This window comes from Poecile atricapillus, chromosome 1 (assembly GCF_030490865.1).
Source record: "Poecile atricapillus isolate bPoeAtr1 chromosome 1, bPoeAtr1.hap1, whole genome shotgun sequence".
NCBI lineage: Eukaryota > Metazoa > Chordata > Aves > Passeriformes > Paridae > Poecile > Poecile atricapillus.
Genome location: NC_081249.1, coordinates 17,816,011 through 17,840,492, shown reverse-complemented (window position 1 = coordinate 17,840,492; position 24,482 = coordinate 17,816,011). Strand labels below are relative to the sequence as shown.

Sequence of the window (24,482 nt, the reverse complement as noted above, 5' to 3'; positions counted from 1 at the left end):
GTTCTAATACAAATACAATATTTTTATCATATCCAGTGTCATGTTCACATTTAAATTTTCTATGCAGTTGAAGCCAAGGCCCTTGGGTCATTCACTAAAGATCTTGTTGTATTTTGGCTGTTTTAGAAAGCATGCAGTTTCTATTTGGAACATATAAAAACATGTACATTAAATTTACTGTAAGTATATACATGTATAATCTGCAAATCTGTTTTACACAGTTACTAGAAAAGTGAATTCATAAAATGGAAATACACGGTTTTATTAGGCAGATTCATTACTTTATTTTTTTTCCTTTGTAGATTTCCATAGGATACTAGAATGGTTTGGGTTGGAGGGAACCTTAAAGATCATCTGGTCCCAACCCCCCTGCCACGGGAAGGGATACCTTCCACTAGACAGGATTACTCAGATCTCAGACCAACCTGGCCATGAGACCATCCAAGCATGGATAATCCACAGCTTCTCAGGGCAACCTGTTCCAGTGTCTCACCACACAGAAAATAATTTCTCTTTAATATCTGGTCTAAACCTACTCTTTTTCAGTTTAAAGACCTCATCTCTTGTCCTGTCACTACATGTTCTTGTAAAATGCCCCTCTCTATCTTTTTTGTACCTTCATTTTAGATAGGCTGGAAGGCTGCTGTAAGGTCTTCCCAGGGCCTTCTCCTCTCCAGGATGAACAACCCCAACTCTCTCAGTCTTTTCTCACAGAAGAGGTGCTCCAACCCTCTGTTCATATTTGTGGCCCTTCTTTGGACCTGTTTCAACTAATGCATGCCTGTCCTGTGCTGAGGGTACCAGAGCTGGATGCAGTATTTCAGGTGGAATCTCATGAGAGCAGAGCAAAGGAGGATAGTGCTCTCCCTCTCCCTGCTGCCCACACTGCTTTTCATGCAGCCCAGGACAGGGTTGGCTTTCTGGGCTATGAGCACGCATTGCTGGGTCATGTCCAAGTCTTTCTCCTCAGGGCTGTTTTCAATCCCTTCTCTGCCCAGCCTGTACTGGTGTTTGGCATTGCCCCACATACAGGACATTGCACTTGGCCTCATTAAACTTCATGAGGTTCACACAGGCTCACCCCTCAAGCCTCTCAAGGACCCTCAGGATGGTGTCCCTTCCCTCTAATGTGTTGACCACACCACCCAGCTGTGTGCCCTGAGAGCTCTTGCTGAGGGTGCACTCAGTCCCACTCTGTCCCTGTCACTGACAGAGACACTGAGCAGCACCAGTCCCAGTACTGACACGAGCTCTTGGCCTTGGACATTGAGCTGTTGACTGCAGCTCTAGCAGGATTGATGAAAGAGGTTCCTGCACTCCAGAGTCCCTTATCACCATGCTCAGGGCTCTAATCTTTCCTGGTACTCCTCAGGCTTCTCCTGGCTGTCCCTGGTACCCCCATGAACCAGCAGCAGTGGGTAATGGTGGGCTGTACGAGGGTAAGTGGCTCACCTCTCTTGAGAGCACATGGGTCCTCCCTCCATACCTCGTGGAAGAGTCACCCACTGTCACCTTTTCTCAGCTGCACAGGTTGTGACACAGGGAGCAGATGGAGCTGCCTTACTCAGTTCCAGCAGCACTCCTGATCTGACAGGTGTTTACTCTCCAGAGCAGTGAAGTGGTTCTGTGGTGGCACCTCAGCCTTCAGGGGAGGTCTCGTCCTCCTGCAGGTCCTTTTGTTCAAACTTCCACTCTTCTGCACTACTGCCCCTGTGTGTTGTATGGTGGGGGAGGGTTCTTGACTGTGGGTCCATATAAATCTCTGATTAAGTTGTCAGAAAATGTATGTTTTACAGTTCAGCTTCCAAATTGCATTTCCCAGTATTCCACAGAAATGTGTGATTTTAAGTCCTGCAGAGAGGAGCCCACCAGATGATGCAGACAGGGTCTGGTAGAACTCTAAGACAAAGGATGCACCATGTATGGCATAAATAGTGGCCTGCCAATGTCATAAACACCAAGTCCATGATTAAAATTCTAAATTTATAGAAATATAAAGGCTCTGATACTGGAAACTGTGCAAGATCTAAGCCATACAGTATATGAGAGAGAAGTGCAATTAACCAAGCATTCATTTACTTATGAGGGTTAAATAAGAGAAGCCTAGTAGCTTATTTGAACTGTGCCAGAAACCAACAATCCTCAAGTATTGCCAGGGAATGAAGACATAATGATTACTTCAGATGCCTGAACTCCATGTTAGCACTTCATGAGTCAATAAAAGAAGAAAGCATTTAAAATAGGACTTAGGTGGAATATGGTGCCCCCTCCCTAGAAATCTCTGACCCATCTGCTTGTAATACTTGGCAGTGCATTAATTCTACTTAAAGTTCCTCAGATTCTCTCGGTTTTGCTCTCAAGTGTGCACAGGACTTCCCCAGTCTGCTTCACAGATCACCCACCTCTCTCCTAATCCACATTCAGACTCTCTGATGAGGCACCGCTCCTCCTCCATCTCTCTATATCGACCAGGCATCTCAGAGCCTGCCTTATATTTCACAGGAAAAAGATTCCTCTCAGAGCGGATCTCTACTCACTTAACATGCCATGCTGCCACCCCCAAACAAATGGTGTTTTCTGGGTGGTCTGCCGTCCTCTACAATACATAGAAGATTTTCTGGTCCAGTTTTCCTTCAGCTTAAAGAGTTCTCTATCTGATCCAAAGGAGAATAAATGATTCTGAGAGGTCTATTTTGAAGCGAAGAATTTAAACTTGACTAAGCCAGGGAAAAAATGCAAAGGGAACGTGACTTTTTAACCTTTCAATATAGCTGCTTCTCTGAGAAAGGAGAGCCTTTTCTTTTGACCACTTTGATGAGATGCACAGAATTGCCTGTTGTAGCTAGTAGACCTTAGGGGCAACTGATGTGACTTACAGAAAATGTTGTAAGGACAGGGTTTGAGAAACAGCACTTCTCTCACATTGCCCTGACTTCTAAGATAGAAATATTTTTAGCAGTGACCACAGCTGCACTTTAGTATGAATCCCACCTCCTCTCAATAAGAGTAATTCAGAGATATCCCACCCCATTTTCCTAGAAATCCACAGCCTTGTAGTCTAAGAGATGCAAGTCAGTAATCCCTTCAATCTGAGACAGGCATAGAAGCTTTTGGAAAGGACCCTTTCTGCATGAAATCTCTCAATGTTTTATTATTGGCACAAAACTGATTGTGTTTTATAAGGAAAGACTGAAGTCCTTGACTGATTTTTCAGTGTAAGGTTGTATGTACCAATCTGATGCTGAGTGGTCTGAGTAGTGGATCCTGAAGGAGGCACCTTGACCCTGCTGAGGTGCGCGTTTTGAAACTGGTGACCCCAGGTTCAGGAGGGCGCACAAAGAGCCCATTTCAGATTACCTGCTCTCTGCAAATAGAACCCTGCTCTGCTGAAGCATCATGTTCTGCCCCATGGACCACATGGTGCCTCCAGCAGGGCCTGGCTACTCTGCACCAAAGCAGCAGCCACTGCAGCTCTTTCTGCCTGCCACGGGCTGGAGATTGTATTGGCTGTAATAAACAACGGGCTGTCTGGGGAAGCACAGCAGCAGAATGATGCTCTTCTCCGAAATCCAATAATCTCTACCTGTGTATTTCTGTGTCTCCAAAGCCCAGGGCTGCAGAGAAGAAACTGGGCACAGCTGTGACTAGCTGAACTGTGGGCACTCTCCATTAAAGAATGGTAACCAACACTCAATTGGTTCATGCTGCACCAACAAACTCATTCCTCCTTCACCCCAGGAACATGGCTATGGGTTATCTCCTTTGCCTTTGCCTTTGGGGAAATATATCTGAGAATAGGCTAAATGCTGTCCTTAAACTGACATAATTAGTCAGGGAAAACATAGGATTAAAATTTACCAGATCGATACTCATTGTGTTAGGCTGTCTCTAATGACTACACTCCTGATAGGTGTTGTTTTTATGTCTGTGTCTCAGGCTATGAAACTATCGTATCAGAATTGCTATTTCTTCTTGCAGTGTTTACTATGTCTGATAAAGAATTAGTCCTAAATAATAAATAAAGCAGCAGAACAACTTGCTCAGAATGCAGCTATAAACTCTCACACTGCAATTTAAATCAGCTGTTGAAGAGATGCAAATTACACGCATGGTGCCAAAGCAGGAGCATATGTAAAAACTCCTTTTTTTCCAGTTGTGAATTTGCCTGTTGCCTGTGCATAAACACATGTACATACTCTCCCTCATGTTAAACTAAAACTGAAGATATGTTTACTCCATGTAAATTTCAGACTGCAGCAGTTTTCCTTTGCAGACAGTGATATCCCATCAGATGGAGCAGTCTGAGGTGTTAAAGCCTTTGGTCAGGCTGGTTATAGGAAACATCCAAAAATAAGCATCTGGGAGAAGTTTTCAGCTCTTTGGCTCTGTATCCCTGTGAATAATTTTGCACTCTTTGGCTTCATACCCCTGAGAGTTTTGGTTTTGTCACACTTCAGAGGTGTGTTTTGTGTGAGGTAAAGCACACACAATCTCTTAAAAACAGACTTTAACTCCTTGGGTTTTTACTAAAATATAAATTTGACTTATCAAAGTTAAAAATAATTGGGGATAGATTAAATTTAGATAAATAAGCTCCTCAATGTGGACATAGTCTCATTTGGATGACTTTGTAGAAGACCTCTGCTCAGCATGACTGTTGGTGGTAGAAGACAGAAAAAGATCATATGCCCTGACCCTGCAAGATGGTTTATGTCAGCAGAGCTCTGAGCGTACGTGAAAGCCGTGTGGTGCTCCTCAGAGCAGTGCAGTGAACATCCTGCATCAAAGAGCAGATTTAGTACTGAGAAAAAAGTAAAGTAACCAGTTTAGGAGATGCTTCTTTTTTAGGCTGAAAAAGAATTCTCACTCCCTTCCCATTCTTCCAGTCATTTTATATATACAAAGAACTGAAGACAGAAAAAAATGCTTGTGAAAGACATCCAAGAAGTACATTAAGAATGTCTTGCAGTAAAAACATGGATTCTTTTTTGTATTTAGGATGTGGGATTTGAAATAGGAGATTTCCCAAAGGAAAGGAGATATGTGAAGAGCAGGATGGGAGGCTGAGTTAGACAAGCAACAAATCAACTGATGGGAGCATCGAAGATGAGAGTCAGTATGGAGGAATTAATTTCAAAATAATCTTCTGCACACATTGTGTGGAAATTAGTTGAATTGTAAGGAGGTAAAAAATAGGAAATACTTAAAAATAAAAGGACAATTTTATTTCATTAGGGCAAGATGTCGTGGGTGTTTGCATCAGCATCTCTGACCTATTGCTGATCTATACTAGGTCCTGACTATTTCTGTTGTCATTTGTCCCTATCACTGAGCCATCCTATTTGCCTAAATCCCATTGTTCACCTGTGTCCCATGTATCATTTGGTGTATAATTCCATATCAGCCATGAATCAATATCTGCTCTCTAATATTAGTCACCCAAGCTGCTTTTATAATTCAAATCCTGCATATGCCTTCAGACAGTAAAACAAAGGACATTATGGAGAAAAGCTGGCAGAATTGTTAAATAAAGTGAATGTCTGAGGCTCAGAAGAACAAGAAAGGAGTTAAAATCGATTCTGGGTCCTTTATGTAGCCACAGAAATTGGTATTGTCTAAGCCCTGTATTTGAGACTATAGCTATTGACACGTATAGCTGAGCTTCCATTAATTTCTGCAACACAAGATCAGAATCACAAAGAAGGAACAAAGACATATTTATAGAGAAATGAGCAAAGTAAAATTTCTTTTAAAAGAAATATTTTGAAATGAATGTGCCAAGAAAAAGCAATCAGTTCATTCTGACTGAAAATAGAAACCTAGGTTAGTACAACATTTTAATATTACTATTAATACTTTTCTTTTTTTTTTTTTTTCTTCCTTTCATTAAGTAGATCTTCTCTCCTGCCTTCTCTTCTCATTGGACATATTTATATCTTGTGGTTCCATGCAGTCACGTAGATGCATTGGCTACCCTGGCTTCATAAAACATTATTAATAAGATTACCCAGAAGGACTTAGTCTGACCCTATGCTGGTGTGCAGATTTCATGATTTCATGACTGTAGATGTCATACCATCTTTTATTTAACACAGGAGTGTCCCAGGCCTCTGCACATTCTGCAGTTCACATGCCAATCAGCAGGGAAGACCTTTGTTTTCATTAATGCAGAGCAGCTGAGCAGTTTCTCAGGCTCAGGTGTGAGGAACATCTCTGCTACCTGCTCCCAGAGAGGCTGAGAACCCCTTCAGTGGGGCCTTCAGAGGCTACCTGAAACAGAGGCTAGACAGTGCTAAAGGAATAAAGGAGGTACTTATTAAAAGGCCTTCAAAGGATACACCTTGAGCACTGTTTCGTGATAAGAAGAGAAATGGGGGTCCAGATCTTTCATGTCAGAAGAAAAGCAAACAATTCCATTTGCCCAAATACTAGCCATTGCTCTATTGCACTGGAAGAAGGAAAACTTCAAAAAGAGATACCTTGCCAAGAGGTGCCTGTCATGACTTGGAAATTTGAAAGATTAGTGGAAAGCTCAGAGAAAGAAAAATAATTTGATAGACATATGAAAGATTAAAGGATTGATTTGAAAATTCTCAAAGTTAACATAAATTCTAAATAACTTTGTGCTGTAATCTTGTAGTTCCAGTGGGAAGTTTCTAGAGGTAAGATTTCTGATTTACTGTTTTTCAGACTTATTTCCACAGTTTCATTTGCACATGGAACATTTTAGCTCTGGGAGTGGCTGCACCCAGTGACAAGTGCTACTGAGGGTTGTGTAGAAATATCGGAATGAGCTTTCAAGTGATTTGCTCAGAGATGTGCTGCACAATGCTGTGGTGATAGAGAGCTCAGCACAAGCTATAATGTCTGGGGTTAATGGCCTCCAGTGAATTCCAGCCTGCCATGACTGCATTGGTACCATCCCTCAAACCACCCACATGAAAGCCAGCTCTAGCACGTTTAGACAATCCATTGTGACTGCTCAGGTTATATATTCCTTGCAGACTAGCTCAGGTTATCTGGGTAAATCAGGAGCATGCCAACTGTTTAATGGGCTTTTCTTTTCTGAACTCCTGGTTTGTGAAGCAAAATTAAATGGTGCCCGAAAATTGTTCTTGTTCAGTGTCTATTAGATAACCTGTGTGGATATATCCCACTGTAACCCAGAGCTGACAGTAATGTATGTTTCTGTTATCAGCCTCAGCAGAGAGAGTCAGGGAAGAATGGATGCATCATATGGACTATCCTGTAATGCCAAATGCAGAACTGAAGAGACTTTGTAGAGTGAGACTTACCTTCCTCTGCCAGAACTGAGTCTGTGGACAAAAGCATTCACTGAATGTGAAGCATGCCAATCTAACAATTTTTGCAAGAGCTTTAAGGCACAAAAAAGTGCATCTTAGCAGGGATTCTCCTTCCTTGAAATATTGATAGGATTTTACCAGCATGACTCCAGTTACATTCTGCAATAGTCCCACAGCTGAAAACTCACATACCACTTCAGGAATTGACTATTCACCCTTAGCTCTAACTGTGTCAATGTATATATATAGAGAGAGATGTCTTTAGCAGTACTTACTCCAGAGAATTTTCTTTCTGTGACTTTTCCTGTGATCACCTGGACCTGACAATCACTGGAGAATTTGTCTTGGGAGGCTTTGGTGGTATTTTGCTGAAGAAGAGCTTTCAGTTCTGGAATTTCACATGCCTTTTTTACATCAAGGTCATCTCATAGGGCCATTCTTGCATAGATGCTTTCTCAAGCAAGTGAAGGGAAGCAGCTTAAATCTGGATGTAAGAGTAGAGTTCTCTTTTTGTTTGTTTGTTCAGATGTATATTTTCATGTGTGCCTGCCAGCATGTGCACTTCTGAAAACAGGCAGCTGCAGCTAGGGAAAAATGGTACTTTCTGCTATCTGTCATGCTTTCCTGCTGATTCCATGCAGCATTGCCTCTGTATCTCACCTGCTATGGGTAGGGCATGTTGTGCCTCCCCCAGCCTGAGAGATACCATTTTCATAAATGATATTGCTCACATGTATTTCTCAGACACTTGGTAATTCTTGGACTGAGGGATATTGATGGGAATGAGAGTCCTAAAAAGACTTTAGACACCTAAAGATCTCTTCAGGTTTTTCTCTGGTTCCGTAAGTGCTTTTGTGACTCAGCCTCAGTCTGTTGGTCATAAATATATATTGATTACACAAAATATGATTCTGAGTCTTGAATGGAACAGTAAGCACCCAAAATCATTGCCATATTCCTACCAGGGAAAATGGCATTCTCAGCAAGCTAAGTTATTATATATGACAGATGAACTTTCAGAGGATGTTGATTTTAGCTTGATGGAGCAGAACAATAATTTTGTCTTTATTTGAGTTTACCAGCAAATCGAATCAGTGCAAAATACCATACAATTACTGCATTTCTTGAGACCTTTGGCCTTACAGATTTTTGGATTTGGTTTGGTTTTGTTGGTTGCTTTTGTTTGTTTGTTTTTCTTTGTTGTTTTAGTTTGGGTTTTTATGTTTGTTTCTTTTGTTTGGTTTGGGTTTTTATGGGTTTGGTGTGGGTTTTTTTGTTCTGGTGTTTCTTTTTGTTTTTTAACTTGGAGGGTTTATTTAGTAGGTATTATTACCTACATGAATTAATTATAAATTACATAAACTTAATAATCCACATTGGATTGTCTTGAACACTTCTAAGGAAGAAGGAATCCTGTGTTTACTGGTCATGATTATACTTAGGTAGTCAGGGTGATGAACTTGACAGAAATCCCATAGAAAAACAACTTCACAGAAGAAAGGCATCACTAACCAGCAAAAAAATGTCACCTTGATTTGTGAGCCTTAGGGTAACTATGTTGTCCTGGTGCCATTAATTTTGCCTCCTGTGACTGAGCTGTTAAGACTCTAATGAGATGATGATGTTTAAATAGAGGAAAAGATTAGTTTTGCCCAAAGGCAGAATGATAGGGAAGGAGAGAAATCTTACCTAGGTGCTTGCAAAAAAGGCTACCTGTGGTCCGCCTCCTGATTTCTTACTATAACCTTAAGCAAACTCATTAAATTGTGTGAATTTTCTCATCACAGTTTGGACTACACATTATATGTGCCCTTGGAAACAAGTGTGCAGCTGCACTTCTTCTGGAGTAGCTGCAGGATCCCTCTGTCTCAGAGGAACTTTTTCAGTGCATCAAAGCTGCCTTTGTCTCCCTGGCCCAATAGCCATGGCCACTGGCCACAGGACTGCCTTTGATAGAACTTCTCCTGTCATTCTCCTGTGTGCTACACTCTGAGCAGGGAAGGAGCTAGGATGATGAACAGCTTGTCCCTGTCTAATGACCATGGCCAGCTGAGGTGTCCCAGCAGCAGTTTATCCTTGTCTGACTTAGAGGGATGTACCTGCAGGGCCATGGAGAGGTGCCTTGGCAAGCTTTAAAGTGGTAATTCAGTACCTGTAGTAGTGCAGCTGCAGAAGCAGAGGCCTCCATAGGGGTTAGCCGTGTTTCAGGTTTCATGAGGACTCTGATGGATGTTGGAGGCTGTTCAGTTTGGTTGAGGATAAATGGTCTCTAAAACCTCAGCTGTCTCCAGAATTCACATTTTAGAAACCATCTCCAGAAAGTTCCCCTGTCCTTCTCTGCTGTCCTAGGTTGTGTGTTACTGGTGCTCAAGTCAGCATGTGGGTCTTTGTCCCGCCACCATCCACGTTTTGATCACCTCCCTTGTCTGAGCTCTGACATGAAATCCCTGTCCTACTGACAACGCGATTCTCAGTCCCCTCTGGGATCACTGCCTCCCCACTTAGCCCCTTGGTTCTGTTCCTGGATTCCTGCTCTACCTCCACACTCAGGTGGGATTGATTTTAGTCTTAGATAGCCTAGATTACCCTGCTCTCCATGGGAAGGGGAGAAGGGAGGTTTGGCTCATCTTTCTCCTCTGTATGTACAAAACAAACCATTTGAGATAGTGAGAAAAGACTCTGCATTGGCACAAGGGTTGAATTGAGAAGGTAGACCAGAAAATACTATGTACAGAAAAAGATAAAAGATTCCTCACAGATCTGTAAATATCTTGTCAATATTTCCACTGTCATTCCATAAGGTGGTTCTGCCTTGTTATATTTTATTTTTGCTTCCACATGTCTCTGCTTTGCCCACAGTTCTCTATGTGTACTGCATTTAATTTTGCCTTACACAATCCCTTAATAAATACACATATCAAAGAAAATTGGCAAGTGCACAGGCATAATTTTAAATCTCTTGTATGATTATAATATTCCCTTCCCACTAAGGACAATTTAGCTATATAGTTGGAATTAATGTGAAGAGAAAAGGCTGCCAGGTGTGACCTGGAAACTACACCAAAAAAAGACAAGAGTTGGGATGAATTTGAGGATGTAGATATGATTAGTTGCAGTTAGGATCATCTCCTGTTTTCCTCTTTCAGGGAAAGAGTGCAAGTAAATCTCAAGAACATACCAAATGAAGCAAGATTTGTGACCGTGTGTTATCAATACTGAAGAATATTTAGCAGAGGCTGGAGTCAGGAGCTGGATGGGGCTCAAATGTATTTCTTTCAGCACTCATCACTCCACATGGGGACTGTTCTGTACATTGGAATGGATTCACCTCCTCTGGCAGCTGATAAGGAAAAGATTCATTCTCTAGCCAGATGGCAATAAGATCACAGACACCTTGGGTACAGGAGTTTTGAGGCAACATGCTGCAGCACATTCAGGACAATATTCTGTGTATTCAGGTTTCTTGTGGGTAAGGTGAGCAGCTGAGTGCCGGGGACGTTCTGTAAGTTTAAGTGCCCTGAAGTCACAGGAGGTGTGTGACACATTCTGATGTCGGGGTTTTTCAGGAAGGCAGTGTATCAGAGAGCCCTGCTGACTGGCAGCAGCAGCAGCCCCAGCCCCTCTGGGGAAGCAGGGGAGCTGCAGGGAACAGAAGCAATATCTTAGCTGTTTATCAGAATACCAGACATGTACTTTCTGGTTGATTTGAGCATTAGCTGCCTGGTTTGGACTTGGTTTAGTGTTTTTTTTTGCCTGGGTCCTTTTGAGAAACATTTTCCTTATGACTCAAAGAACACTGATTATCTTGAATGTGCCTGAAAGGCACCTGGACTGCTACCTTGTTGCATTGGAAGTGACAAAAGGAAAACTAGGAGGAGAAAAGGATTTAGTTATAAAGTACACTTTGCTTATTTTTTTGTAGGTAATGTCAAGTCTTTTTAGATTTTAGGCAGTAAAGTCAAGTTAATTATTTCCTTTGCCTTTGAAGATTTTTAGATTGTGTCCTGAAACCTTGGCTATGCTTCACAGAAGTTTGCTGCTTTCATTTTAATTGAACTATTAGATTAGAAAAAATCTTATAGGTTCAAGTGTGTTTTAATTTACCATTACCCCTTGTCCTACTGCAGAATGCCCCACTAAAAAATTTGTTCCCATCTTTCTTACAGTCCTGCTTGAAGTATTGAAAATTCACAATAAGGTGTCCCTGGGACCTTCTCTTCTCCTGAAGGCTGAACAAATTTTACATTCCTTTTAAATTCCCAGCTGTGGGTGACTGTGTCAAAGGCCTTACAGAAGTCCAGATAAATGTCATCTGTAGCCCTTCCCTCGACCACTGATGTAGTCACTCTACCATAGAAGGCCACTAGGTTGGCCATGCAAGACATGTCCTTGGTGGAGCCATTCTGGCTGTCCCAAATTAACTCCGTGTCCTCCACGTGCCTTAGCACAGCTCTTAGGGGATCTGCTTCATGATCTTCACAAGCACAGAGGTCAGGCTCACAGGTCAGTAGTTCCCAGGGTCCTCTTTTTTCCAGTTTTAAAAATGGGTGCAATACTTTCCTTTTTCCAGTCACCAATAACTTCACTTGATTGCCATGTTTTTTCAAATATCATGGAGAGTAATTTGACAACTACATCAGCCAATCCCCTCAAGACTCTGGGATGCATCTAATCAGGTTCATAGACTTATATTCAAGTTCCTCAGGTGAGGAACAAACCTGATCTCTCTATTTTTTTACTGAGTTTACTGAGTTCTTATAGTTCTTCTAGTATTCCACTCCTACCAGCAGAAGGCAAGTAAAAGACATAATTAAGTATGGAAACAGAGGGAGGTATTGGCTTTATTGCAAAATACAGTGCTCTGGCACATACCTACTCCTGCACATCTGGACTGCAGTCTGTGATGTGGCAGCATATTTCCTTACATACATAAGCCATGGTTTCCTAACGTAGTTAAGCATGTTAACTAGGTTCTGCTGGCACTCAGGAGCTGGACAGGGGATGCTCACATATGATGGCCTTGGCAAGACAACAGCTGTGAGCCTCTTTCTCCACAGTTTTTACTGTCAAGAATGGTCTTCAGGAATCCCATGACACTGAGACCTGTGAAAAAGTCCAAATCAATAGAAACTTAGTGGTGAAGAACTAGGTTACAGGACACTTAGGCAAACTGGACACCGACAAATCCAGGAGACCACATAGGAAATACCCACAAGTGCTTAGTATAGCTGTGGAAGCTGGGTGGTCGCATTCTTAATTATCTTTAAAAGGTCATGGCAACTGGTGGAGATTGGAAAAAAAGAAAAGTCACTCCTATGTCTAAGAAAGACAAGAATACAGGAGTTACAGGCTGTCCAGCCTTACCTTGAAGCCTTGAGCAAATCCTCTTGAGGGCATTTCTGGATGTGAAGGACAGGAAGATGACTGGTTGTAGTCAATATGGATTACTGAAGAGGAAATAATTCCTTGGAATGCTGATAGCCTTCTATGACAACTGGAAAGGCTTCATGAATCAGGGCAGAAGAGTGTATATTTCAACTTTAGCAAGGCTTTTGTTACTGTCTCTCACAACATGAACAGACTACTGCAACAGAGCAGCCAAATGGGCATGGAAAACTGACTGAATTGCAATACTCAAAGCTTGTGACCAGCAGCACAAAGTCCAGCTGGTGGCCAGTCACTACTGTTGTACTACAGGTACTGGGCCAGTACCGTTTAACACCTTCATTCCTTACCTGGATGATGCGATATGGTGCACCCTCAACTAATTTGCAGGAGATAGAAGACTGGGAGGAATGGTTGATGCCATAGAGTTTCCTGATGTTGAGAGAGACCACGAAAAGCTGCAGAAATGGGTCAACAGGACCTCACTGTGTTCAGGAAAGGGAATGCAGTCCTGCAGCTTGGAAGGAACAATCTGGGAAATGCCCAGCTGGAATGCAGATTTGTAGAAAAGGACATGGGGCTCCTGGTGGATACCAGGATGAACATGAGCCAGGAAAGTGTCCCTGCAGCAAAGGCAGCCAGTGGACTCTTGGGCTGGATTAGGCAGAGCATGGCCAGCAGGTTGAGGGAAGGGATCCTTTGCTCTGCTCAGAACTGGTGAGACACACCTGGGCTCATCAGTCCAGCTCTGGGCTCCCCAGTATGAGAGAGACATGAACTTACTGCTATGGGTCCAGAAAAATGTTTTGAAGGTAGTTAAGAGACTGGAGGATCTGTCATACAAGAAGAGGCTGAGATCAGCTGGGGGAAAAATGGTTCTGGGGAATCTCAACCGTGTACATGAATAACTGATGAGGTGTAAGTTGAGAGGAAGTAGCCAGATTCTTCTCAGTGGTGCCTGGTTACATGAGGCAGTGGACACAAGCTGAAACACATGAAATTCCACTTAAACATAAGAGTTTTGCTGTGAGAGTGACTGCACACCGGGACAGGCTGCCTAGAGAAGCTGTGGAGTGTCCATCTCTGGATATATTCTAAGTCTGATGTGGCACAGTCCTAAGCAACCTTCTCTAGCTGATCCTGCTCTGGGAAAAGATGGGCTATGGGAACTGGGTGATCTCCAGAGGTTCCTTCCAGCTTCAAGGATACAGTGATTCACTATGTCTGGTGTTGTTCAAGGTGCCTAGCCAGTAGAAATACCACAAATTCAAAGGAACAAAAATGATAATATGGAGGGAAAATAGCAGACTGCTTGGACTGGTTTTGACTTGGTATTGGAAATGAAAACACATTTGCAAGGTAAAAAGGAAGTGTTTTAAAAACTATTCTTGTAAAAAGATGAGTTGAACAACACACTTCATTGGAACTTAACAGCCTCCAGACATGTTACTGTTGTGGTTTTTATTCCCAAAACCAACATGATTGTTTCCTTTAAAGTGGGTAGTAATGCATTTGGTAGTTGACAACTGGGTTTCACTGAACTCATTAGTTTATTCTCCCGTTTTTCTAAAAAGAAAGTAATAATGTTTCTATCTTTTGTAAATAAATTTCAGATCTGAATTACAAACCCAAATCGGGTTTTTATGTTCTTTGCACTGAATTTTTTTCATTTATAAGGAGTATGATTAAAAATAAGTATATTAATAAGAATAAGTATATTAAAAATATAAGGAGTGATTAAAAATAATAATGGCAAAAGAAAGAAGAAAGTACTTGGTACTCAATGCATGTACCAACTTCTGTGTCACTGGAATTCAGGCCTTTAGCATTAATCCTTTTTGATTCTGTTGAGAACCCCTGTTTATTTCATCACACCTAAAGAATCAAGGAGGCTAATAGGCAACTAATTAAATATTAAGTCCCCATTCATTCTGCCACACATCAGTGACTGATGAACAGCAGCAAAGGTGGTGGGAGGGAAGAGAATACAAGTAGCTGTTTAGTGAAATGTTCAAGCAAGAACAGATATTGCTAAAATATTTGGTTATGGCAAGCCAGATGCTTCCAGATTAGGTGCATGAAGAGCTGCTTGTAGACTGGAGTCAATGTGAAAATTTTCACTTGCTGGGAATTTCAGTGGCAAACCTTTGCCTGCAGAGTGGAGTAAATGTGGAGAGATAACCTTTTTACTTTGAGTTCTGGGAGAAGGGAGAGAGGAGTGGTAGCAGTGCTGAAGTATATTCTGTGCTGGTACTGTGGATAAGAAAAAAAGCTCTCACTCAACTCTCTTGTGAATCTCGAAATGCAAGGATGTAGTTCTGTGTGTTTGTATAACAACTTCCAATGAAACTAAGTTAAATAAATTAGTGCTGATAATGTTTTTCTTTTTAAAGAAAATCAAAATTACGTGAGCTGTTTGGGAAAACTCACTTTCTACTTGTTTTCAGCCACATCTGTACCAGATTGTATGGAGGCTGAGGGATCTGAACTTTTGTTTCAATGTATATTGCAACATTTTTATTGCATTCCACAGGTCCTCCAGTAAACGTTACTTGCAATATTTTTATCAACAGTTTTGGATCAGTCACAGAAACAACAATGGTAAGTGCTATGATGCCATTGGCAAGAGAACAACAGTACTTAATATACGTCATGAGCACAACCTGTCAATTTTTCTATTTATTGTTCAACTTGCAGGTCCTCCTGTAAATGTTACCTGCAACATATTTATCAACAGCTTTGGTTCAATAGCAGAAACTACAATGGTGAGTGGGACTGATCATTGAAGCCATCTTGTGAAGGAGTGGGATGTGATGTAGGATAGAGATGCTCAGGATGTGGGGACCTTTACTAAGTTATGAAGCCACTAAAAACCTGAGTAAAAATAAAATAATATAAAATAAATATATAATAATTATATATATAAATAATATATTATATATATAAAATTAAACTCACCTATCAAGTCTAAACACTCCTACATAGGGACTGCACCACAGTCTGTAGTGACTGTGATGGCAGCAAATACAGGTGTGTGCAAAGCTGCTTTCTCAGGTTTCATTAGCTCTGAAGAGGCAGAGGAACGGCTGGAGCTCAGCTGCAGGTTTCCCTGCCAAGTGCACCATATTTGAGTGTGTTTTACAGCACATGCTGAATTACCTGCTGCTGCAGGAAATGGTCTTGCTTCGCTGAGATAGATCTCTGTGAATTGCAGCCACACCAGTCACAGAAGTAAGTGTAAAATTTGAGTCAGATGGCTAGAACATGTGGGTATGAGACTTAAGTATTTTGAGGTGAAATTAGTACTAGGAAATAATGGGATTCCACCTGACAGAAATTTGTGTTTTGACTGAATGCAAAGGACACAGTCAAAAAAAAAAAAAAAAAAGGTCAGATTTTAATGTTGAAAATTGCAAAATATAGGATAAACAAAAACTAAGAAAAATGAAAATTAAAATTTTCATCCAACTTTAAAAAAACACTTTAGTCTAGAAGTCCATCAGTCTATTATATTTTTTCAATATTTGCTAAGAAAAAAAAATATTTTTATTCTATTTGAAAAGATACTGAGTTTTAAAATCTTTTTTAAATGTGAATAAAAAAGATCTGTTTTTTTTATTCAAGCCTACATACACCTGACTATGGGGGTTAATCCTCAGAGATATTCTTGACAGATTTATCATAATAATGTGATAAATAATAATAATTATTAGGTGCTCGTATCTATGGCACTTTTGAAGACACTGCAATGTGGTTTCACAGCTGTTTTCCAGAGATTCCTGCACAGCACTCAGGTGCTTCTGGATTTGCTGAAGCCAGGGGCAATAATGGTGCTTGGCTTCCTGTAGGACTGAGAACTTGGTAATTAAAAATGAACTTTCTACCCACTTGAAGTAAACCAAAAAATTAGCTTGTTTAATAAAATGGAATAGATACTGCCTTGCAGGCCTTGCTTTATGGAGGAAGAGAAGATCTTTAGCCTGACTTATGTATTTTGATTAATATTAATTTAGATTCAATTGCAATTCATGCCATCATTTTAGAAGGCAGTGATTAAAGAATGTAGGATCACAAATCTTCTGCTCCTAAACAATTTTATTTAAAAAAACCCCACTCTGTTATTTAATGTTTTCTGGAGATAAAAGGCAAGTTATTGCTAGGCCAGGTTGCTTTCTTTAACAGTGTGGGAAAGACTTTCTATAAATGACAAGCTGTAGCATACAGAGCTATAACACAAACAGATAAATTAATGCTTTAGACTACGTATCTGTAATATTTTAAAAATACCTTAAAAGAAAGCTGAAATAAATTTTAAAATGACAGGCAATAAAACATACAGGAAGTAACATAATTATCAACAGACTTAATTTTCATAATTTTTTAAAAATATTCATTGTTTTCCTGTATTTTAAGGATTCTGAGAGGATAGCTGTGAATATAGCATTTTTACCCAGCCATGTCTGTTGATCTCAGTGTGTAGAGATATCAGCATAGCATTAAGTAGCAAAAATCCTGCACGTCACTAGCTTTACAAGATGGCATTCAATGAAAATATTTGCACGACCTAATGCTGATTGCATTAATTAGACTCCTTCATTGCTTTGATTAAATCCCCTCATTGCATTTTACCTTCTATCAAATATGTTAATGTGCACCTTTCCAATGTTCATTAACACATTTTTCTGAAAACAGCTAAACATTCAAGTAGATGAAAACAAAGACTATTGGCTTTCTTATTTTGCTTTGTTCATTATATCTGCTGAAAATATGGAAGGATTTCTGTAAGATGCTGTTCAATTATTTGATATTGATTTCCTTAATGTTGTCACTTCTATAATGACTATTGTTATTAGTTTTAGGAGTCTGCTCTGAGAGGCAGACATCAATAACTGTTCCAAGTACTTTGCCTTTCTGAAATAGATATAATCATGTGGTAAAGTTGTTGGCATCCCTTGTGATAAATAACAAGTTTTTTTGACTCCTAGGAATAATTTTTCCCTGTAAATGTTCTTGATGGTTTTGACATAAAACTAAATGATTCATTTAAAAGCCTGGATTTCAAATTCAATAGAGACAGTCCTGTCTCAGAGGAGAGGAATGCTTACTGAAACCATGTACATTCACTGAAGAGACATTATCAGAATATAACTTGGGCCATCTAGAGCAGCTCATTGGAAACTTGGAAGATGTAACTTTGCTCAGAGAATCTTTCAGTAGCAGAAATTAACATGACAAACAGGATTACAGTCCCAGACCTACTAAATTCAGTAAGCCAGGTTCTCAGTAACATTGTCAGGAGTAGTTTCTGTTCTCTGAATAAGACACACAGTACATAATAAAATTCCTTCTTTTATGAAAGGCCAGCACAGCTCCAATTTCCAGCACACTCTTCTAAAAGCTAAAACCTTACATTAAGGAATAAAACAGGATTTAATGCTGATTCAGATGGATGAATTCCACAAACTTTTTTGTGAATTTTATTCCTGAAGATCTAGAGAAACAAAATACAGATGTAACTGTCTTTCTGCTCTGTAATGCACATATGGAACAGTATCCCAAAAGATTATTTTTCCTGCAAAAGAAACAATTTTCTTTCTTATTAAATAGATATATATTATACCAAGATGAAAATAGTAACAAAGAAAGGCCAGAGTCAAGATGATATAGTTGAAAATTTTACTTTGATTTATTTGTCTCTAATTTAAGCCCTAACTTACAAAGAAAGAGAAAAAGATGTTTCTGAATAACTTCACTGAATAAAGCAGTTATGAGAGTAAATTCTGTATCTATTTTTGGAAGTATTTACACATGCAATACTCAGCAGAAAATTCACTGTACGGCATGACTGCAGCTGAGTATCACAGATGAGTAATCTACATGAGCCTGGGCAGCGTCCCAAAGAATTCAAATGTTCACTGTTCCTAATGACCAGGATTTTTTAACTATCAGCTGTAAGAGAAGTTAAGAGTGACTTGTACATTGACAGGCTAATTGTTAATTACAGAAATGACTAACTGAGAGAACATTATTATTGTCGTTATGCCCTATAATCAATGACTGACACTATGCACCACATTCTCTGTCAGGGTAAATGATTCAAACTCCAGTTGTGTTTTGAGTACTTATGTTAGCAGAAAAAAAATTGCCATTTCATAGTTTTAAAAGCTTTGCTGTGCCTGGTTGTGTGATACTATCTCCCATCTAGAGAAAAAAAACCACCATAATTACCAATAAGCTTATTAGATCCTCATTAATTCACTTGTACACTTTTTACTAAATAAAAGGCTCCCACTGAAGCCACTGGGGACACACTTCATGCTTATGCCCATAGCCAAGTGCTTTTTCTGTTGCACAGCTTTGGAATAGGTCATCAAACCACTACATTTCAGTTAGAATTCATCTTTAGGATTTAGAGAGAGACAGAGACAGAGTAGTCTTTTTGGCAAATCCCTCCTATTCATGGAAAACCAGCTAAGTCTGCTGTTACTTTCAGACCCCCAGGTGAACTCCTGGGTGATCACTGCTGTGGAAGGGGAAGATGGGAGGGAAGCTCAGACCCAAGACAAGTGCTGGTTCAGACAGAGAGTAGCACTGAACAGCGCAGGGGACCCCTCCTGCCACAGCCTGAGACCAAAGGGATCCAGAGCTTTGCTCTGGGCACTGAATCGGGATTTAGATTTGCTGGAAAATGATATCTATCTACATTCCTATAATACAAACTAAGTATGTCTGTGGATCAAGTCCCTAAATCTTCAGATAGAGCTACTAAATCTAATCAGATTAATATCCTTTCAGCATGTTTGTATTACTCTGGGTTTATGGCTTGAGAACAGAGGAAAACTCTTTATCTGAGTTGCCTTGAGCTATTGCTGACACTAGTATTGCATCTGAGATTGAATCTTCAGGTCCACACTCCTTGTTCAGAGTGGTGGTGCTGTCAGAAGGAATTTGCAGAGTAGGTGTATTTGTGGTTGTGTAGGAGTGCATTACTACAGTCCACCCACTTCTACCCTCAGGACCTTGTGAAATACACACTGTAGTCTGCCTCAGCTCCATGTTCTACCATTCTCAAGAGAATTTTCCTTCAAAACACAGTGACAATGGTAGCTCAGGAAAAGTAAATTCAAAATTCTGCACATGATTAGGTCTGACTGTGTAAACATACCTCCCTCTCAAATGCCTATACAGCAAGCATGAGAGGAAAAAATAATGCTGTTCTTGTGATGTGCTGTTATATTTACATTTTTATTTCTCATTAAAATATCTACACATATATATGCAAAGCCTATCAGACTTAAAGGTTTCAGCTCCGTTTTGCTTCTAACAACAAAGCTTGCAGAGGGAAAGCATTTATAACTGTATTGGTGTGATGAGTCTGATAAATTTATGAAGAGATACATTGAAAAATATAGTGTAATCTTATTGGTACTATTTCTGATTTTGGTATAATATATATTATCATATGCAATCTCTTCTATGAATGAAGATTTTTCAGACTTTTTTATTATCTAAATCACCAAACACTGAAGTTCATCAAAGCAATTTTTTATATATTTCTATCTATTTTACTGATCTGACTTATGATTTCTATGTCATGGAGGGAAAAAATCCTTCTGTTTTCCACATAATATATCATATTACAATGTAGAATAAAAGGTAGTCTCACAACTAGTTGCAATTTCATTCCATCAGCAGTTGCTCCTGCCTGCTTTTCTGCAGAATTGGAATCGGTGCATGCCTGGATTTGTAATTAAAGCTGTCCCATATAAACTCTGAGACACATATATACTTAAAGATAAATATAAGCTTAAAGACACATTATAAACACAAGACTCTCAGTTTCTAAGACCATGAAATAAGGGATAGTATGACTGTGGATGGTATATCCTCACAAGATATGATGACATTTTATGAGCTCAGAGCTACAAGTAGCTATTTGATATTTAAATGTCTGAAACTAGATCATTATAAAAAGTACAATGACTTGTGAAAAACAGATGCAGGCTTCTGTAAGTATCTTTAATAAATGGTGTTCTTGAGACCTTTCTCAAGGTCTGTCTTGCTCTGATTAGTCAACATTCCTGTTTTGAACCACATCTACCCAAGAGCAAGATGAAAATGAAAAACAAAGAAAAGTTACTCACCTACTGAGTAAAGTATCTTCCCATTGGGTTCAAAATGTGCATCAGTTTGGATGTCAGAAATATTCTGTCAGGGCAGCAGCACACCTCACTACCAGCCCATGGAGCAGAGGGGTTAAAACTGAGGCTCGGAGGGGCTCGTTCAGAGTCTGCACATTGGACAAGCTGCTTTCTGCAGCTGTGATCAGAGTGAGAATATTTATCTACATTTCAAGGGTGATAAGGTATTTTCTATGCAGTTCAGTAACCTGACTAAAACCCAGTCAGATCATACATTTTCCAAGTCAAAAGCACAGTGCTGCCATTTTAACGTACAGCTGCTACCATAAAGCAAATCCTAAATGTTAATGTTTTGTACTGTCAGCAGAATTATTTGATAAAGCATTCCTTCAGATAATATAATCAATACATATATTATTCTTTTTCTTTTAGAGGAAGAGTAGATGGCATTTCTAAGTATTTCTAATTTCTAATGTTCACAAACCAATTAAAAGTAGCAATTTCAGAGAGATGAAGATCTTATTTTCTAACTTTGGAAACCTGGGATAAGGAGAGTAAGCATTTGCTTCTTTCCATTCCCTGAAGAGAGTTTAGAACCTGAAAGCTCTTCTTGCACTCCCATTTAATAACCAGTTCTTGACACAGTGTTAATGTTGGTTCTAAATGAACCTCTAAGTAATTGCTGCCTTGCCCAGTTGTGACTAGCAGGCCACCAAGCAGAGAAACATAATCAGGCCAATTGTAATGGGATGCAGACAGGGAAATGAAGGAAAAGACACAGAAATCATACAGTAAATAGGAAAAGGAAACAAATAGTAAATAAGAATGGGTGATTTAATTTCTTCTATACAATTTTGGCTTCACTGGAATTAAAAACTATTCATGAGTACATTACACATAAATGACATATTGGAATAAATTTATTTAAATTGGTAATTTTATAGAATCTTTGATGGAACTGTATATATTTAGCTGCAATGCTTTCTGAATTTCCAAATATCTCTTAGGTAATCCACAGCATTTGAAAGAGGGTTACATTTAATTGTGGAGGTTGCAGATAATATTTTTCTCGTCACTGAAGGAATTTTGATTTGGAAAATGTACCAGTTGTGTTTGGTTGGTTCAATGCAGCATTTTGCCAAATTTATTTTCAAATGACATCTCTGATGTTCAAAGGATAACACAAATGTTTGCTGTAATGCTGGTACTGCAGTGAGTCTAAGAACATAAAGCAAGCTAAAGTGGGCTTTCAGTTTTGGTGGATTAGTAACCTTTTTACATGACATTTCTGTAGGACTACAGAGTGAACATTTTTTTGAGACAGCAGTGGAATGATTCACGTCTGGCTTACAGCGAATATCCTGATGATTCCCTGGATTTGGATCCCTCTATGTTGGATTCTATTTGGAAGCCAGATTTATTCTTTGCCAATGAGAAGGGAGCAAATTTCCATGATGTCACAACAGACAACAAGTTGCTGAGGATTTCTAAAACTGGAAAGGTGTTGTACAGTATCAGGTAAACCAGTTAATTTTATTTTTTCTCTTCATCCCTTTCTTTCCCTCCCTGTTTTTTTTGGATGCAATGTAGATATTTAATTTTTTGTTGTCCCATGTATAAAACCAAAATGAGACTTAGTAATAGCAGGGTAGAAGGAAAATTTGCATATGTTTCTTTGCTAACATTTTACTTTTTGCAAAATAGTCTCTAAGTGGCACAGTGGTACTTGGTCTTGTTGAAAACTTGATACTCTCTAGAACTTTAATGGTATGCCTCAGTAATTCCCATTAGCATTAGCTCAAGTCACTCCTCTTGCAAAGAGGAAACCATCTCTTCAGTAGTCTGTGGGCTGCAATTCAAAAGTAAAGGGGAATATTAATTTAAATTACTGCTAACACTTTAAGTAAAAACATGCTTGAAATGCAATAAGTTTGACATGGAAGTCACTGGTTAATCGGATTTATCTAGTCTCATTTAAAAAGAAAAAATACACGTGGAACAATGGAAAGCATTTGTTTTTAATACTAGGGTCACTGAAGTGTGTCATGTGACTAGATTTAGCTGAATTAATAAACACTGACAAAATATGATTTGATGTGACCTGATGAAATGTGACATAAGCAGAAAAACAAAATTGCATTCCACAGGCATAAATAGCAGCAAGCAACCTGCAGTATTTGACATTCAGCTTACTGTGAGCCATTAATTGCTTAATAGAGGTAGCCAAAGATGCAAAGCACTATTATTGCTCTTAGGATTGTTTAAAATGAAGTAATCACTGGAGTTTTTTTCTTCCTGGGAATGCTTCTTGGCTTTTGCCTTTCTTGCATTGTGGAAAGTAAACATGATAGTATTTGTTTAAGAGGTTGTTTAGTAAATTTTCTCATCTGTAAAGAAAATTAGTTTAGAAAGCAGTTGTTTCTGATGGGGTATTGTGGTTTTGACTGCATTTTCATTAAGGAATTATTATTGATCCAGGCTTGGGATAGGTGTGTTCTTTAGGATGTTAAATAAAAAAATATTAGCATGGAACTTCATGCACTTAAAAAATTGTTGTGGAAATTCCTTGATGAGAGCCCAGTAATATTTGGACAGGTAAAGTGGGGTTACTGAGCAGGGTTTCAAATTTCTCTACCTGAAGAGTTTGAGAAAAATGATAGGATACAAGGATGGTACCAGTGCAAGCAGAGTGATAAATATGCTGTCACTTACAAATATTTCCTGTTTCACCCTGAGAGAGAAATGAATGCATCTGTTTGTTTGAATGACATCAGACACCATCTTATTGGAGGAAACAGTGCAGTTGGGTGCTGTTCTGAATGCAGATGGATAGTTTTCCTGACATTTGCTCATGCGGCAAAAGTGATATTTTGAGCTGCCATATCACGTTTGTAAAATTCCCACACCTAGATGCAAATTAATTTGAAGCAGAGTAAGCAGTATTCCAAGACAGCATTCAGCACATCTAACATGGCATATAATTTTTTAACACTTTACAGTGAAGACAACTTTCTGGAGTATGGAAACTTGAAATCAGGAGCAATTAGAAATACTTGTCTTTACTGTCTAGATATGGGACTAGACACTTCTATTCAATGTCAGCTGCCTGTAGTTGTGCTATGCAGAAACAAACAAGAATATTTAAGTGGTTGGTTTCAGTGCATTGTGGATGTTCACTACTGCACCAATAGCACTTTGCTTGTTGTTGTGATATTTAACATTTAGCATTTATTATGCTTTAAGTGTTTAAATCACTTCACAAATGCCTCTGGGATGTAGCAGGCAGGCTGTTCTGTCTTATTTCCAAATTTAACAAAATCAAGATGAAATTAATCATGCATAAATACAAACCATTCTTTGCATAAAGTGAGTTTAGTAGTTCTCCTGGTAATTAATGGGTGAGAAGCAAGCTGTGGTATCCCTCTTCCCTATATACTGCACCAAATACCTGGAAATACACTGGGCAGGAGGCTGACCTGGCTGTAAAATGCTCTCAGAGGCCAAACCTGTCTTTCTGAACAGAACTTGGAAAGTCACCTGAGACAACAGTTCATGATCCATATTTTACTAAAAATGAGACATTTGGTGTAGGATATGGGTAGTCAGAAAAATCATGGAACAGTGAGTGAGAGTCTGGGCTCTGTATCACCTC

The 24,482-nt window shown here is 39.4% G+C and overlaps 1 protein-coding gene across 2 annotated transcripts in view; it reads left to right on the top strand.

Annotated features, from left to right (window-relative positions):
- Positions 1-24,482, top strand: part of GLRA2 (glycine receptor alpha 2) — a 120,963-nt gene that overhangs the window by 8,781 nt on the left and 87,700 nt on the right. Inside the window, exons 3-4 of one of the 2 annotated variants that reach the window (XM_058852687.1) lie at positions 15,387-15,454; positions 22,125-22,348. In XM_058852687.1, coding sequence (XP_058708670.1) covers positions 15,387-15,454; positions 22,125-22,348 — 292 coding nt within the window. Of the gene's footprint in view, positions 1-15,222; positions 15,291-15,386; positions 15,455-22,124; positions 22,349-24,482 lie in introns of both variants that reach the window. The other variant, XM_058852677.1, reaches the window with a different exon arrangement.